Source organism: Trichoplusia ni, chromosome 7 (assembly GCF_003590095.1).
Source record: "Trichoplusia ni isolate ovarian cell line Hi5 chromosome 7, tn1, whole genome shotgun sequence".
In the NCBI taxonomy this organism is placed as follows: Eukaryota; Metazoa; Arthropoda; class Insecta; order Lepidoptera; family Noctuidae; genus Trichoplusia; species Trichoplusia ni.
Genome location: NC_039484.1, coordinates 9,189,947 through 9,206,527, shown reverse-complemented (window position 1 = coordinate 9,206,527; position 16,581 = coordinate 9,189,947). Strand labels below are relative to the sequence as shown.

General features: G+C 36.9%; 2 protein-coding genes and 1 pseudogene across 2 annotated transcripts; all 3 read left to right on the top strand.

Annotated features, from left to right (window-relative positions):
* The first annotated feature begins 341 nt into the window (after positions 1–341).
* LOC113495908 (transmembrane protease serine 9-like) lies at positions 342–16,535 on the top strand. Its single transcript, XM_026874909.1, has 18 exons — positions 342–491; positions 1,615–1,746; positions 2,414–2,567; positions 2,984–3,082; positions 3,446–3,582; positions 3,971–4,021; positions 4,461–4,582; positions 9,103–9,328; positions 9,520–9,793; positions 9,894–9,992; positions 10,150–10,358; positions 10,601–10,701; positions 12,805–12,839; positions 13,032–13,321; positions 14,214–14,487; positions 14,773–14,871; positions 15,452–15,645; positions 16,032–16,535. The coding sequence occupies exons 1-18, from the start codon at positions 357–359 to the stop codon at positions 16,134–16,136; spliced, it is 2,736 nt and encodes a 911-aa protein (XP_026730710.1). The 5' UTR covers positions 342–356; the 3' UTR covers positions 16,137–16,535.
* On the top strand, positions 7,207–9,007 carry LOC113495681 (annotated as a pseudogene).
* Positions 9,100–11,183, top strand: LOC113495677 (brachyurin-like). Its single transcript, XM_026874542.1, has 5 exons — positions 9,100–9,328; positions 9,520–9,793; positions 9,894–9,992; positions 10,150–10,358; positions 10,601–11,183. Exons 1-5 carry the CDS (start codon positions 9,128–9,130, stop codon positions 10,703–10,705), a joined length of 888 nt encoding a protein of 295 aa, XP_026730343.1. The 5' UTR covers positions 9,100–9,127; the 3' UTR covers positions 10,706–11,183.
* Positions 16,536–16,581: the final 46 nt, after the last annotated feature.

Here is a 16,581-nt window from a genome sequence, read left to right as displayed (position 1 = left end):
CGCCGCATTAGATAAAAAATACTTTCATATTTACTTAGAAAATAACTTCCTGGGTTTATCTCTGCTAAACAAAACCTAATCCAGCCCACGCAATCCATATAATTTGGTATGCATAATAATAAGTAACACAACCAATACTAGGAAAATATACTACTTTATTAAGTGGTACCTAGCAATCTCATGAATGGACTTGGTCAAAAGTATATCCCCGTTATCGATTTTGGTTCTTATCAGGATTTCACCTGTCATCTCGACTATCACTTGCACGTAAGGAGATAAAACCAAACTCAGTTTCTCACGATATTCCCTGTATTGAGCCCGATCTTAAGTGTTAACTCTCGCTAGAACACAAAATAATGTTTAGTAAGTTGATTTTCTGGTCCCTGTTCGTAATCAGTGCTAGTGGGAGTAAGTGTAATAGTAAAAATTGTAATGCTAACACCAGAATCGTGCAAGGAGAGATCAGTGAGCAAAATATTAGACCATTTCAGGTGAGGCAAACAATTTGAATATCTAACGTCAATTTGTTTTTGTGTTAATGTCCTTCGCGCTAAGTTATTTAATTCTTGTGTTGGGGATCTTTAAAAAAATATTCAAGCCACATACACAACAAGCATTCGTGGACTATACAAATACTTGTCCTGCGCGGAAATCAAACCCGCATCTCGTCACGCTTGTTGTGGTGACGTATACCCACTTGCAAGTTAAAAATGTCACTCGCCTCAGGCTTGCGCGCAAGCGTAACGTGGGAGTGTGTTTCACTTATCAGAAACAAATATGGTGCCAGGCACAACACACATTAATGGCATTTCTCGTTAGTGTGGCCCCAAAATTACACCACACTATTCTACAGGGATTGTGTACTATGGAAGTCAAGAGTTAAAGGAACGTTAGCCATAACTTATTAAATATTCCACCTTACAACTGATATTATCTGAAGGAAAACGAGTTTTTTTGGTAGTTGCATAATGTTAAATACTTATACATAGTTTGCTATCGTAGAATCTGCTAAAAGTACTATCTAAATGTCGACATAACAATAAAGGAAATTAGCAATCGTACGAGTTTGATAATTTTGTAATTAAATGTGTATATCCTTGATCATTAATGGCTACATACTAGTTAACTAGTACATACTACATAGAGGACATGCCTCGATCTGTAGGTATTTTTGGCACAATATTTAGGTAAGCCATGCCAATTTTAACAATATAAGAGCAAAAGTTTAAAGCTCTAGGCATATCTTTGTGAATTCCTTAGATAGTGTTTTTTTTTCATAGAGATTAATTACCGCTAAATCTGAGGAGTCATACTTTAACTCAGTTACAGAGATAAACAAAAAATACAGATTTTGGTTGCAAACCTTGGCAAAAGGAAGGGTTTTAAATATGTATTCTAATCTAAATAACAGAATTTTGATACCTAATTAATTATAGGCAATTTGATATAAGATTGAATAGATAACAGGAAACCTCACTATTAAATTTTTAAGCGGGATTCGCCTGCACAAAAATATCCACAGTTGAGTTTCGTAAAGTCTACAAAGCCCAAGGACTTAAAATATAATAATAATAAATAATACATTTTCTCATGAATGTCTTCCTCACTATCTAGATAGCACTATACTCTCGCGTGGGGACGACAGGAGAGTTGGGATTCTGCGGCGGGTCGCTGCTCAGCCAGGAATGGGTGATCACAGCAGCCCACTGTTGCTTCCACAATGGAGAACAAGTTAATCACGTTCAGGTGAGAACATGAAAGAACAAGTCTTCGATCAGATGAGAGAGCTACTTTTCAGTATGTGATTATAATCTGTATTTACGCTTATGCTTTTATGAATAAATAAGAAAATTAAAATTAGATAGATAGGTAAGTAATTCTTGAAAGAGCATTGGAATAAAGTCTTATGCGTTATTTGATAACATTTTTATGATAATTTTTCGCCAACTTGGCAACCAATAAGATCACGAAATTTAAAGGAGTTGATCGGAATACTCAAAATAAACGTACCTACGAGTACCTGGGCGCATTTGAGGTGCCTTGAACTGTCTAAAAAACATACGATATAATGTCTAGTTAAGTGTGGTCATGTAAAGTGGAGGGATGCATCGCATGTTGCTAAAAGCCTCAAACATGTAAATTCCAGTTTACATGCATATTGATAGGGAGGGAGAGGCAGGTCAAACAAAAGATGGTTGGATTGTGTGGAAAGTAATATGGAAGAAATGGGAGCACGATTCCCCAAACAGGAAAAAATATTGTGTGATAACCACGATTATACTCATGATACAAGCTTTGCTCAGTTTGAGACTAGATGGCGTTGTGTTTCGCTTTTATAAATGCAAGGATGTCGTGTCGCGGCTTTGCCTCTGGACTGAAAGTACTGAATCTGCTTTAACTTGTGAATTTCCAGGCAATTCTCGGCGCTCATTCCCTGTACGACCGCTACGAGAACGGGCGACGAGTGATAAACGTGGCAGAAGTAGTGGTCCACCCGGACTACGACCCTACGACGTTTGCTAATGACATCGCACTGCTCAGGCTTGCTAACCTTGTTCAGATTACTGGTGCGTATTCAACAAGCACTTTAAACCTTGTCTTAAGTTACCTCAGATATTCTGGGTCATTGATCCCAATTCTAAGATGTGGCATTTCTCTTATGATTATTAGGGTAACATACATACATAATAATTACCTATCTTATTTGTACTACTAACAAGATTTTGGTGGTTTCGCCTATCAATGCTCATGTCAAGTGTTGTGGCATTCAAAAAATATAAAAATAAATATGTATGTATTTATTGTTAAAATAAAAGTTGTACAAAACATGTTTGGTCAGTAGCCTCCAAACTTTTCAGCATTTTCTGTACCGTAGAGGCTAGTCAGGATTTTCAGAATACCTACTTACTAAACACCGCTTTTTGGAAATTAACCTGTATGACTATGGACTAGTATGGACCAAAAGTTAAATTTTATGTTGCAGATACCGTGCAGCCAGTCCAGCTTCCCTACCGTAGCATAGCGACGCACAATTTAGCTGGATTTGCTGCTATTGTATCAGGATGGGGGATAGCAGTTGATGGTTAGATATTATTCCATCGTTATATATTACAACAGCTCTCTAGAAAATGTCTTTTCGAAAAATACACAAGTATTCTGCTTATTCCGTTTCGTGTTCAATCGAAGGCAAAAGCGTCCTACTCTACGAAAAAGACAAGCAAAACCTTGCGACTTCTACCGCTACAAAAAGTTTCAAAATAAAATGTTTACTTATTATATAACGGGTCAAAATTAATAAGGACGGACGGCTTTTAGACATCGTTTCGCCTTGTTAGAATTGCTCGTTTTACTTCATTTATCGAAGATAGTATTTTAATGCTTGACTGAAACATACTAGAAATACCTTTCATTAACCTTAGATATATACTCCTTATTATTTCCACAGGGGCGCCATACGTGTCACCGCTTCTCCGGCAGAAACAAATGACTGTGATAACAGATCCTCTGTGTAACAGAACTCTGTTCAACCAGCTCACTGAAAATGTTATTTGCGGGAGCAACGAAACCGGCGGCACTTGCAAGGTACCCACACATTGCCTCCTCTTTATTTTCTTTTTTATTTTACCTACTTTGGACGGCGTAGATAGAGGTGGTGGGACAATCTTGACGCATGACACGTGATCTGGTTCTATGTGTTCCAAGATAGAGAATTGTGTAAGGATTTGGTGGAGGAATTTTCCCCAGAAGTACGACACAATGGGATACATAAAAAAAGTGTGCTTTGAAGCTGGGCAAAAAGCTTTTCGTTTCAGATGTTTCAGTCCTATAATGGTAGCATGATACCCTTGTCAAGAGCACTATGCCATCCAGCCACCGAGACCTCCGTCTCCTTTTATTGTTAGCATTCTATGGAACATTAGTTGCTACATGATCCCAATGGAATTTAATACAAAGTATGTCTTTCTTCCAGGGAGACAACGGTGGACCTATGACAATAGTTCTTAATGAAGTGGATATATTGGTAAGTTTTACATATACACCGTTTTCCGCTTTCTGCTTTAAGAGTGAGTTCAAGCAACCTACAGCCACCCCTTAAACTGATATTTACAGTTATCCAAGCGAGATGGCATTTTTTTTCATGTTTCCGTGGGATCATTTTTGATATGCAGCGGGCGTAACTGCTGGAATAGACGAATAGTTAGTATTTACTAGCTTTTCGCTCACGGCTTCGCCCGCGTCGAGGTCGGTTATATCGTGTTTCCAAGAGAACCCTTCAGAAGTCTGGGATAAAAAATATTCTATGTTCTTTCTCAAGGTCAACTCTATCTCTGTTGCAAATTTCATTAAAATCAGTTAAGTGATTTAGATGTAAAAGCGTAACAGACAGAGTTACTTTCGCATTTATAATATTAGTAGGGATATGGTGAAGTAATAACTTCCTATATATAATTTCTTCCCAGGTGGGTGTAGCGTCCTTTGTGAGTGCAACTGGCTGCAACAGCAACATGCCGTCAGTGTTCACACGAGTGCAGCGGTACCTCGACTGGATCAGCGATGTCACCGGAGTGCCTATCCTGGACTAGTTTTGTCTTTCGAAAGATTTTATATCCGAATGTGAAATGTTTGTATTAAATAATGTTAAAAAGTTTTTGGCTATCTATCAATGCCGTATCGCCTAAATAATGTCGTTTTTACTATCAAATCAAATCTAATCAAAATTATTTATTTATAGTTGGAATAAATCAGAACATTTGGTTACGGAACCAGTGACTCTAGTTGCGCTGTTTCAAAATGTCATTCGTTTGGGGAAGAACATAGGTTACTCTTTTAAATAAATTAAAAATTAGAGACAACAAGTTCACTTAGATATCAAGTATTAGTAGCTATACATACATATACCACATTTAAATTTATGTTTTCCCTGTCAGAGCAAAAGTGGAATGTTTACTTACTCAATTTGAATAAATAAAGAAGTTCGTAAACCATGAATAAAAATCAGATTTAATGAATTAGGCCTCAATTAAAGAGTTTGTGTTGTCGTTGTCGTTATGATAAATTATTGCGTACTGTAGTGTGATCAACCAATTAGGTATATCCCAGATAATTATTATCGAGACTAAATTAAAAAGATTTATTTTCCTGTTATAATCAGGTAATAACTGGCAAAGTTGGTTGACTATGTTGTTGGAGAATCCGTTTATTTGGTCAAAATTAAAAGTTTTTATTTCAAGTAGGAATATTTTCAAGCACTTTAAAATTTTACAGTATTGACTGTTAGAGCGCGGTGTCAAAATATCATTCTTATGAAATCTTTTAGCGCTTTTTAAGCGCTCTAGCCCTGATGAAGAAAAGGCGCAACATTGCTCTTAGCACATTCAATAAGTCGGTGCGTGCCCTGTTGAACTTGAAATCATTAGTTTAGCAGTTTTACAACTGGGCTATCACAGGTCCGAAAGACGTCGTACAGTGTTTGATGGGTAACGCTGTATGAGCTTGACTCAGAGCGCCAGCATACTGACTATCATATTATGGCTTACACGCGTCTCCGTTTAGTAGAGTAATTTTGCTATTTACATGCAGCATTCAGGTATCAAAATATTTGGACTAATGTAGAAATGAATGATGGACCACGATACGCAATACCTTTTAGACTTGCACCTTAAAATTTAATTACAAAACAATTTACAGAAGTATTGGGGCTACGAGTTGTTAATAAAATAGATCTTAGGAATTATATTTTCCTTGTTAACATTTAGGGATGAGTATAAAGATTCAAATGTGAATTGTCGAATAATAAAGTGCCTAGATCTGATTTAACACGTTATCAATAATTTCAAACGCAAAAACGGATTTGGTGCGATTACGCTTTCTATTTTAAATACGTATTGGTATTTGACGTAGATATAACGTTATGATTTATGCCTTTGTAAATAAAGATTGCTATGGATTGCTGAATCTTTAATATTTTTTAGCTATGATTAAATAGAGTCCTTTATCCAGTTGTTGATCCCTAATTAAATGCTACACAATCAGGTTGGTACCCAGAAACCCGGAACTACGATCGACATCTGACTATGCTGATACTATGCTGACTGTGATATAACTGTGATCGCTGTTTGATTGTGGTTTAATGCGATAAAACTACTTCAGATCGAATCAAAATCTGAAAAGCGGTCTTTAAAAAATATCAGTCTTTCCCGCCCCCCTCTTTTACCGCTTAATTAAAATCAAAACATTTTAAATCAGATTGTTTTGAGGATAATACAATAATACTTAATACAATAATTTCGTTGCTTTCAGTAACTTATTTATAATTGATAACATATAATCCAGTACCTAAATAAACTGAAAATCTCTACACGTTTGTCTCAAGATAAGATTAAGTATAATATACACAAAGGGTAAGAAAAACCCACAATGACCTAGGCATTTAATCACATTTCATTTAAGAAGGCATAATGAGTTTATGATGAGGCACAATTAATGGTCATTAAAAAGAATGCTTAAATATTCACAGTATTGAAATAATTTCATTGTATTCTCAACATCAAGTTTTCATTTAAATAGAAAACTTATGAATTAGAGATTATTATTGGCAATTTTTATTTTTTCATACAAAAATAAATTTATAAAATGACGGTGAATGAAACATACGGTTGTAGTTTCAAATTTAATCCAATTACTATTCATTCATCGGCCATTATATTTAAATAGCTAAATTAGGGCCCACATTTGTGAATAAAAAAGAAAATTATATTTTTTATGACAATTATGGTATTATAACTTGTTGTGACGCGGGGCGTTTTATTGTTTTTAGAAACACCCAGACTCAGAACAAGCATGCATGGATCACACATCAATCAAAATCATCATTATCAATCAAATTGATTGATTGATTATGTATTATAAAACGACTTGTAATATCCTTTCCGAGGATTACTGTGTCCTTGGAAGGTATCCAGTAAAATATCGAAATGGATAACAGAGAGTATTGACTTATAGATCTACCATGCGACGGGGAGAAAAGTTGGACTTTTTACATGCACAATTTTACATGCTAGTCGTCTTTTCTAACACATTCGTGCGACAATTTTATGTAATTTTTCCACTTTAAGTTTTACATACGTTGAATGGTCAGCCTCTGTTTATCTTTAATGAGTAAAGTAAGTATGAGTCAAAACAGTTTTATCCGAATTAAATCTTGATAATTACAACAATCAATCTGTATCAACTGGTTAGGCGCAAATGATTCTAGAAATTAATGTTCCGTAGATATAATAAATGTTACTATCCACAGACAAACGGTATAAACAGTTTTGTGGAAATCTGTAATAAGTTACATGATTTAAAAAGTAAATAAAAAATCATAATTTATAAAAATCATCATCCATACAAATCTAATCAATGAGTAAAGCAATCTTGGTTTTCGCTTCTTTTTCCCTGTTCGGCAAACTCGACAAAATGAGTGATGGGATTTCCTAGAACCTTTAAAATTGACAGGACGAAATCCAGAGAGATACGTTTCAATATTTGGTTGTGGAACTCCATTGAAAATTCATGTTTAAACAAATAGTACCTATATAAGTTGTAGCAAGTTCACCTGTTAGCAAAACAATTTTCATATCTCATAAAATGCGTGCTCTTGTGTTGTTTGGCCTGGCGCTGGTGGTATCTGCATCGGCCGTACACGTTTCGGTATCATACCATGACACCATTGGTATTCCCAACGCGGAAGGGATAAAGGCTTACGAAGACGCATATTTCGCGAACCGAGCAAAACAAGAAAAGATTATCGGAGGTGTTATTGCTCCTGTCAATGCTCACCCATACTTTGTAAGTTCAATACTCTTGTCTATTGGAGAATGGAATGTATCCTCTCCTAAAGTGTTGCTTCGGTTCTCTAACTGTATACAAAAAACAAATTTCTTTTCCAATTTTCAATGCATTTCCTTAAATGCGTAGTGACCTTTTTTCTTTAATTTTCCTAAAGAATAATATGCTTGTCTCATTCTCCAAAAAGTTTCGTCTTTGTGGCGCTTGGGATACGTAGAGACACAGTTTCTGAAGTAACCAGTGCGCATTATATCGATCTCTCTCGGAAAAGTCTGCATGTAATTTGTGGGCAGGCCCTTCAGTAGTCTTTGTTAAAGGTTGCAACGCACCTTAGAATTTAATTGCACAGGTAAAACTGTAGGGTGTACCGAAACGTGATTACTTTAAAAAAGTTAGAAACCAATAACATTGTTACATTTCAATCCAGTCCAATTGCAGCATCCGAAAATTGATATCCTTTAATACCATGGAAATGTGTGCAAGCATATTAAAATTTACTTTTTTCTCCTAAAGGTTGGTTTGCTGGTGAGTTTCATTGGCGAACCTAACAGATAAGTTTGCGGCTCCTCTCTTCTCTCGTCGAACCGCCTGGTGACTGCCGCTCACTGCTGAAGGGACGGTACAAGGCAGGCCTGGAATTTCGTAGTCGTTCTTGGATCAAATTTCCTGTTTAGCGCTGGCATTAGAATCATTACCTACCAGGTCGTCACGCACCCTCAAAGGAATCCCTCTAACCTTAATAATGATGTCGCTATGATTTATCTACGGACCGACCGTGTCAAACTAAGCTAACCTAACTAAATGTTTACATCTGTTGTTTTTTATAATGATTAAAAATCGAGTAAATCACAGTTTTATCAAAACAAATTCGTGATAATCTGCAATCAGGATGTTACAATCAGTGATTATACTATTGACAATACTAGTCAAGCACCGTCTTTTTACTGAAATTATTGTTCCGTAGATCCTATTTAAAAATCCAAATTCAACAAATTGTTCGTTAATCAACCGTAAAAGCAAAATTTTTGAGTGAGTCTAAGAATCAATTAAACAATTTGTGACATTTGATTTCTAATAGAACACAATTCAAATAAAATAATATATTTTCACACTATCATCATATCTATCATTTGTTATTATTCTGGTTCAGTTCTCGATGGGGAAAACATTACAATGTTTTGATACGTTTTAATATTTGATAGTGGAACTCCACTAGCAAAATTGTGTTTATACAAATCGTATATAAGTTGTAGCAAGTTCACCTGTTAGCAAAACAATTTTCATATCTCCTAAAATGCGTGCTCTTGTATTGTTCGGTCTGGCGCTGGTGGTATCCGCAACGGCCGTAGACGTTTCGGTGTCATACCACGACACCATTGGTATTCCCACCGCGGCGAAGATAAAGGCTTACGAAGATGCTTATTTTGCGAACCGAGGAAAAGACGAAAAAATTATTGGAGGTGTACATGCTCCCGTCGACGCTCATCCATACTTCGTAAGTCAATTCTTTTGTTTTTCTTAAAGAATATTATGGAAACAATATCGCTTAAGTTTTTGATAACGTTTTGCATGTTCTCTCCCTTTCATGTTTACTTAGCTGCTATAACTTAACGTGGTTGCTTTAGCTGCGAAAACTTTAACTGATCATTCATTCCAACAAATCATAGCAATCTATTTTTCTTACAGGCCGGTCTGCTGGTAAGTTTCATTGGCCAAGCTAACAGATCAGTTTGCGGCTCCTCTCTTATCTCGTCCAACCGCCTGGTGACTGCCGCTCACTGCTGGAGGGACTCTCAAAAGCAGGCCTGGCAGTTTGAAGTCATCCTTGGATCAATTTTCTTGTACAGTGGTGGTATCAGGATCAATACTAACCAGGTCTACACGCACCCTCAATGGAATCCCTTTAACCTTAACAATGATGTCGCTATGATCTATCTTCCTGTTAGTGTATCGAACGCACGTAAGTACTGTTTAAGTTAACTTAGTTGATTCAAAAAAATCTATCAGTTGATTTCCAGAAATACTTTAAAAGTTATTAATTTATGTACGTTTTATTGCAGCCGGTATCGCGCCTATCAGCCTTCCACAGAACAATGAGTTGTGGCAGACATTCGTGGGACAGTGGGCTACTGCTGTTGGCTTCGGGAAAACTAGCGACCGTAAGTTATAAGTAAAAAAGTAGTATCTGATTCTTATATAGTCCTATCCTCAAATGCATCATTGATCGATTTTATTTCATACTCAAAAGATTTCGTCTCCTGGTTCATTGTTGATGGACAATATTATTATCTATAGCATTGTATTGATTGGTTACAGAACAAACAGGTTCATCGACTGTAGTGAGCCACGTAGGCTTGCAGGTCATGAATGTGGCGCAATGTCAACAAATCTACAACAACCCACAGCAAGGTTTATTCTACGTGGTGGCCAGCACGCTGTGCACCGCCGGCTGGGGCGGCGTCGGCATCTGCGGCGGAGACTCCGGCGGACCTCTCGTCACCAACTTCAATGGAAGAAATATTCTCGTGAGTCCTAGTTTTTGCTCCTTTATAGTTCGTCATCACCTGCCCAGGTTTTTATACTATGTTGAAGCCGGCTTCTAGTCTAACCGCGAGCACTTAAATGCCATTCCTCTTGGGACTGGTAACTACCATGGATTTATGACAACAACTAATCCTTGTTGTCTCATATAATATCGCATATCCCTGACAATGTCCTTTATTTATAGTTTAAGAATAAGAATAAATGTTTCTTTATTTATTTACAGATTGGTGTAAGCTCATTTGCCGCCCACAACGCTTGTCAGCATGGTCACCCTTCGGCCTTCGCTCGTGTCACCAGCTTCATCAATTTCATCAACCAGCACATGTAAACGATACAAAACCAACTTCAAAAGATTCCGAAATAAAATAAAATGAGAGATTAAATGAGAGAATAAAATAGAATGAGAACGATTGAATCTAGTTTATTTCGGATTAAAGAGATAAAATATTAACTCTGTCATAGGTATCTATAGTTGAAGCAAGTAGACATGGTGAACTTCTTACGCCTTACGTCGGTTAATAACAATATAATCTCATCTTTAAAGTTGTATCATCTCATGATGTTTTCCTTTACTGTTTGTCAGTGGAGCAATACACTAATGAATAACGTACCTACTTTGAAAAGTTCACAATGACGCTTGCATGTGAGATCGAACCTGCACAAAATGACTAGAAAAGTCCAGTAGCACGGTTTCATGAAGTGCCAATTGTTACATTTGTATATTCTTAAGTAGCCAGTTTCGTTCATAAAAACATTTTTTATCCTTATAATTAATTATTGGTAAAATAAAATAAATAAAGAGATTATTTTAATGTGTTATTAATCTTTACGATATACACAATTAGTCAATGATACGTGTTAAACGTACCAATTCTACTAAAGCGCGTGGCAAGGCGCTAGCCGCGTGCCGACCTTATAAGCTTAGCCAAACGACCTTTCTACAATCGTTAACGCTCCAATGGGGATGACAGATCAAAGTGACGTGTCTTATCAAAACGAAATGTCATTTCCATACGTTTGAGGGCAAAGGAGTAATTAGAACTTAGTTCTAACTGCTTGTAAGGGATAGACACGAAGGCCCATGTAATGTCATATAAAAAAAAAACAATATTAAATTGGAAATGTGTGGGAATGACGTTCCTTTTTAACATGAGACGTCGCTTGATAAGACATGTAGGTTTAATAATAGGTTCGATAATAGATAGTAATAGATTAAATACATTCGCCGGCGTTAGCTGTAAGGCGATAACGGTAACAAGTCTACAAGCCAAGGTGGTATACGATGACCGAATCCTTGATGATGGAAATGATATAAATTGTAGAGTTTATTTAATTATTGCAACCCCTGAATAATTGAGTCTAAGTATACTTCCAACACATGCCGGAATATTTACTTACCTTCCTAAAACTTCTAGAGTTCGTTCGCTGCTATGTTTTGTAAAATTTCGTCACACTGGCGTTTATGTTCCTATCTTTACTTTTCACAATGTCATTATAAAAATCTATCGTTTATTTAAGCGACAGGAGAACGGTAGGAGAGGCCTGTGTCCAGCAGTGGACAGCTATATGCTGAGATGATGATGATAAGCGACAACAGAACTATGGGGTTGCGATCTGGCGATTGTGCAGGAAAATGCAATACTACGATGTTTTCCTTGTATACCAAGTACTCCCGCGTGTGCAAAGCTGAATGTGAACACTTTACGTGTCATCACCTTAGAAAATCTTCAACGTAATTTACAAAAACGAGCTCTGATCGATACGATAACTGTTGAGCCGTTATAGGATGGGTACTCTTTACTCTTACCCTTCTAGTATCGGGCTTGAACCCAAATCGAGACTCATCGCGATTGGATCTATGTAATTTGTCCCCTTTACCATCCATTTCGACGAGCGCGATTCCGGTGACGTATCATCGGTGGGCACCTAATATTGTGCTTGTATGTAGCTCATACTCATGCAGTCAATTTCGCACGGCTCAGCAGCTAACAACAATTTAAATTTAATCGGCTGGCGTCTTGCAGTTAGTGGCATGTATCGATCTTGCCGTGTGGTTGTACACCTTCCTCGACATGGGTGGTGCTCTGCAGGATCTCCCGTCTTAGTGTAACTCTGATGAAGACGGCAAATAACGCTTCTGTTAACGCCATATTACCGAGATACTTGAGATTGACCTCTTCCCGCTTCCAACATCTCTGCAGCTCTTTGCATTTCTTCTGCGTTCAAATGAGGTCGCTTCATAACGTGAAAATATCTCAAAATCTTAATTTGTTAAAATTATTGCATTTAATAAATACAAAATACAGACATTTAAAGAACACTGAATTTAAATAAGTAACGAAAACGCTTTCAATTTCGAATAAATGCATTCGCTTTTGAATTTGTGAAAGAAAAAGAAATTGATACTCTATTTTTTTTTACAACCAGCCAGTATGACCTCGAGATCAAAAAAGATTACATAGGTAATACCAGCACAATAAGGAATCATAGTATAATAATTTGAATCGTATGTGTTGCTTACACTTTTTGATATGTGCACTGTGTTATTGAATAAGAAAGGAAAAACCTATCTTGATAAATGTTGTTAAAAAGTTACCCATCCTGATTAATGTAATCATGTAATACCTTATAAATGTCTACCAATCAACACTGAGGCTTGGGTCTGATTAGATCTGATTTAATTGACATCAAGTATATAAGTGAAGTAGGTATGGCCAGTTCGTTGTCTAACATATTTGAGAGAAACATGAGGGCTTTAGTGTTGGTAGGTTTTGCGCTGGTGGCGTCGGCGTCTGCCTTGGTGGACGTGAACGTAGGATACCATGAGGCGGTCGGCATCCCCACCGCGGAGAAGATCAGACTCGCGGAGAAAGAGATGATGAGCGCCAAGGAAGAGAGAGTTGTAGGTGGGGCGTTGGCTCCCACTAATTCTCATCCTTATTTCGTGAGTATAAATCTTATTTTCCCTTTTCGTGGTTCGATTAATCTTTATTCGATTTAACTCTGAAAAGAATTGCTCAAAGGAGTTCTACTGGGTCTCAACAACAGTTACTCGTTTTACGACCCAATTGGGCTACCTATGGTAGAGAATGCCCGGCAGCAATTTAGCGATAAATGAATAAAAGATATTGTAGTTAAAGCGATAGTATTGATTTAAACTGAGGAAAACGAAAGGAAAGAGCGTTTTAAGTACGTTAAGATAATAAATAAGTACAATTATGTCACTGTAGACAAAATATTAGAATAGAGCAGAAATAAGAAAAATGTCATACTGTAAGTACCTACGCCGAAAATAATGTTAAATCCTTATTATGTAAACGAGAAAAAAGGTTTTTTTTTAAACAGTATGTAGATATCACTATCAAGTGATGCAAAAAAGGACTAAAATGAGAAACGAAAGATATGGTGTGAAACAAGGTTATTTGCTTAAACAACATTTACAAGAACGTAGGTACTTGTATCATACCGCTAACGGATTATTTATAAATAAGTCAAAGTAATCTCATTCATTAACACTATCACCCAAAACTTGGAAAACCCATTGAGGCAGCTGTCTACCAAAACAAATTCTACCTAGTCGTTATCTTAAGCCGTAGCCGTCGATTTTAAAGAAAACAGTCTTAGAAAAAAACATTTATTGAGGAAGGATATAAAATATAAATCATAATCATGCTTAACAGGAGCAGAGGAGTAATGAAATATGCTATAAAAAGCGGGAATGATTCGTGCACTCTAAAACTATTAATCCGATTATTGATATATAAATTTTGAGTCGTTAAGTTAAGGAGATTTTCAAATTTCTGTTAGGTAAATATCTATTTTTTTGTTTGTTTCAGGCTGGTCTTTTGATCTCTCTGCTTGGCATCTCCGGTAACTCAGTATGCGGGTCTTCCTTGCTCTCTCAAAACCGGCTGGTGACCGCTGCTCACTGCTGGAACGACGGCCGCAACCAGGCCACACAGTTCCTCGTCATCCTCGGCTCCAAGCTCCTCTTTTTCGGCGGAACCCGCATCCCCACCTCGAACGTCATCATGCACCCCCAGTATTTCTCGGGCAACTTTAACAACGACATCGCTATGATCTATCTGCCCTACAACATTTTCTACACCGGTAAATTTATAATCACAATCTTAAGTCTTCACATTGATATTGAAACAAATTAGAGGTTAAGGAAAATACTGAATGATCTAATTTGTGATGGTTTTAAACATTTGATATCTAGATGTTGTTTTTCTTTTTTAAGCGCATGTTTATGATGTCATTAAAAAGCTCTAAACCTGAAAAGTTGTAAAAATATAATGACAACTTATTTGGCATAACTACATCTAAATATTAATGGTTAAAATTTTTAAATGGTAATGTCATTTGTAATATATGAGATGTATTTGTAACCAGGCAGTATCCAGCCCATCAGCCTTCCTAACTCGTCGGAGCTGTGGGACAGCTTTGTCGGCAACTGGGCTGTAGCTGCTGGTTTTGGCAGGACTAGCGACGGTAAGCAAAAATTATACGCTACTATTATACACGGTGATTTTTTTGTCGTCTTACAAAAGCAGCCCAGTTCTTGAATCCAATGACTAGAACACGTTCATGATAAAAAATAGGTATTTATGAGATTTGAATAAATTTAAAATGCAATTTTTATTTAATATTATGATGCAATTCGTAGTTTTTTAGAAACACAGCTCTGTTGCGAGCGCGGTCCGAGCCTTGTAACAATGGTGAGGGGTGCGGGAGGCGGCGTTTTATCATTTTTAAGAGTATATTTCAGATTTCTCTTGTTTAATTTTTCTTCGTACTTACTATCTTAGTTGATGATAAAATAATAATAATCGCGCCTAGGTGTATTTTACGTTATTTAATTTTAAGTATTTTACGTTATACATGAACTGGGCTGCTTTTGTAAGACGACTATAAAACCACCGTGTATAATACATACTTGTGAGACATTTAACACTTTCATTGATCTGGATCTGGACCTGGATTTGAGAATTTTCCATCACTATTATTTGAATTATTTCTTATCTCTGTGCACGGCAATGTGCAGTCTTCATTCAAATTTATTTTTGTCCAGCTCAAGCCGGTGCTTCAACGGAAGTGAGCCACGTGACCCTGCAGGTGATCAGCGTGGCTCAGTGCCAGGCCGTGTTCGGCAACTACTTCGTGGTCCAGAGCACCATCTGCACCAACGGCGCCGGCGGCGTCGGGATCTGCGGCGGAGACTCCGGCGGACCTCTCGTACTCAACCGCGGCGGACGCACTATTCTTGTAAGTTTAAGTATTATGAAGGGGTAAAGTTGTTAGGGATTAATCATTACCACATCCACATTTACTTCTAGATCTACTAAATCGATTGTGAAAATCCTTTTACCAATACAAAGACATGTTATTCGCAAGTCCATGAAAAATCAGGTCGGAAATGAATTAGTCAAGTATGCTGATACAATAGTCCGTATTTATAGAAAAGCATAGACGGCAGAATCCATTAAATAAATCGTTTTTATATGAGGATCGTTTACGTCATGTGAGCTCGCATTTGTCTTATTTGAAAAAATTAAAAGCGGATTACTCTTAGTGGGCTAATATTAATCTGACGTTGGACTTGACTTGTTTATATCATAATAATATTTGACTATTTTATAATTCTTTTGTAGATCGGTGTGAGCTCGTTTGTTGCCGACGACGGCTGCCAGCTCGGCTACCCCTCTGCCTTTGCTCGTGTCACCAGCTTCAACAACTTCATCAACCAGCACATGTAAACGATACGGAACGATCGTTGAAAGATATAGAATTAAAATATAATAAACAAGGAACATGGGACTATATGATTTCGAGATGACAGGTCTAAGTAATGTAACTTATCGAAACGAAATGTCATTTCCATACATTTGAGAGTAGAATTCTACAGTTCTTACTGCTTATTAGAGATGACATCAGAAGGCTTGGTTAATGTTTCATTACGAGTACTTTAAAAAGAAAAGAACACGAATAGAGCACTTGACATGTTTGGAAATGACATTCCTTTCAGACATACAGTTTAACAAACTGAAATGGTTCAGTAAAGCGGTAGCGGTTAGCCATATGTTATTTGTATACAGGCCAAAGCGATCCACGGTCCGTGATGATTGAAAATAAATTAAAAAGTGATAAAAGGTAAATTGCATCGTTTATTCAAAATATTCAACCTTCTAAACCATTGAGTGT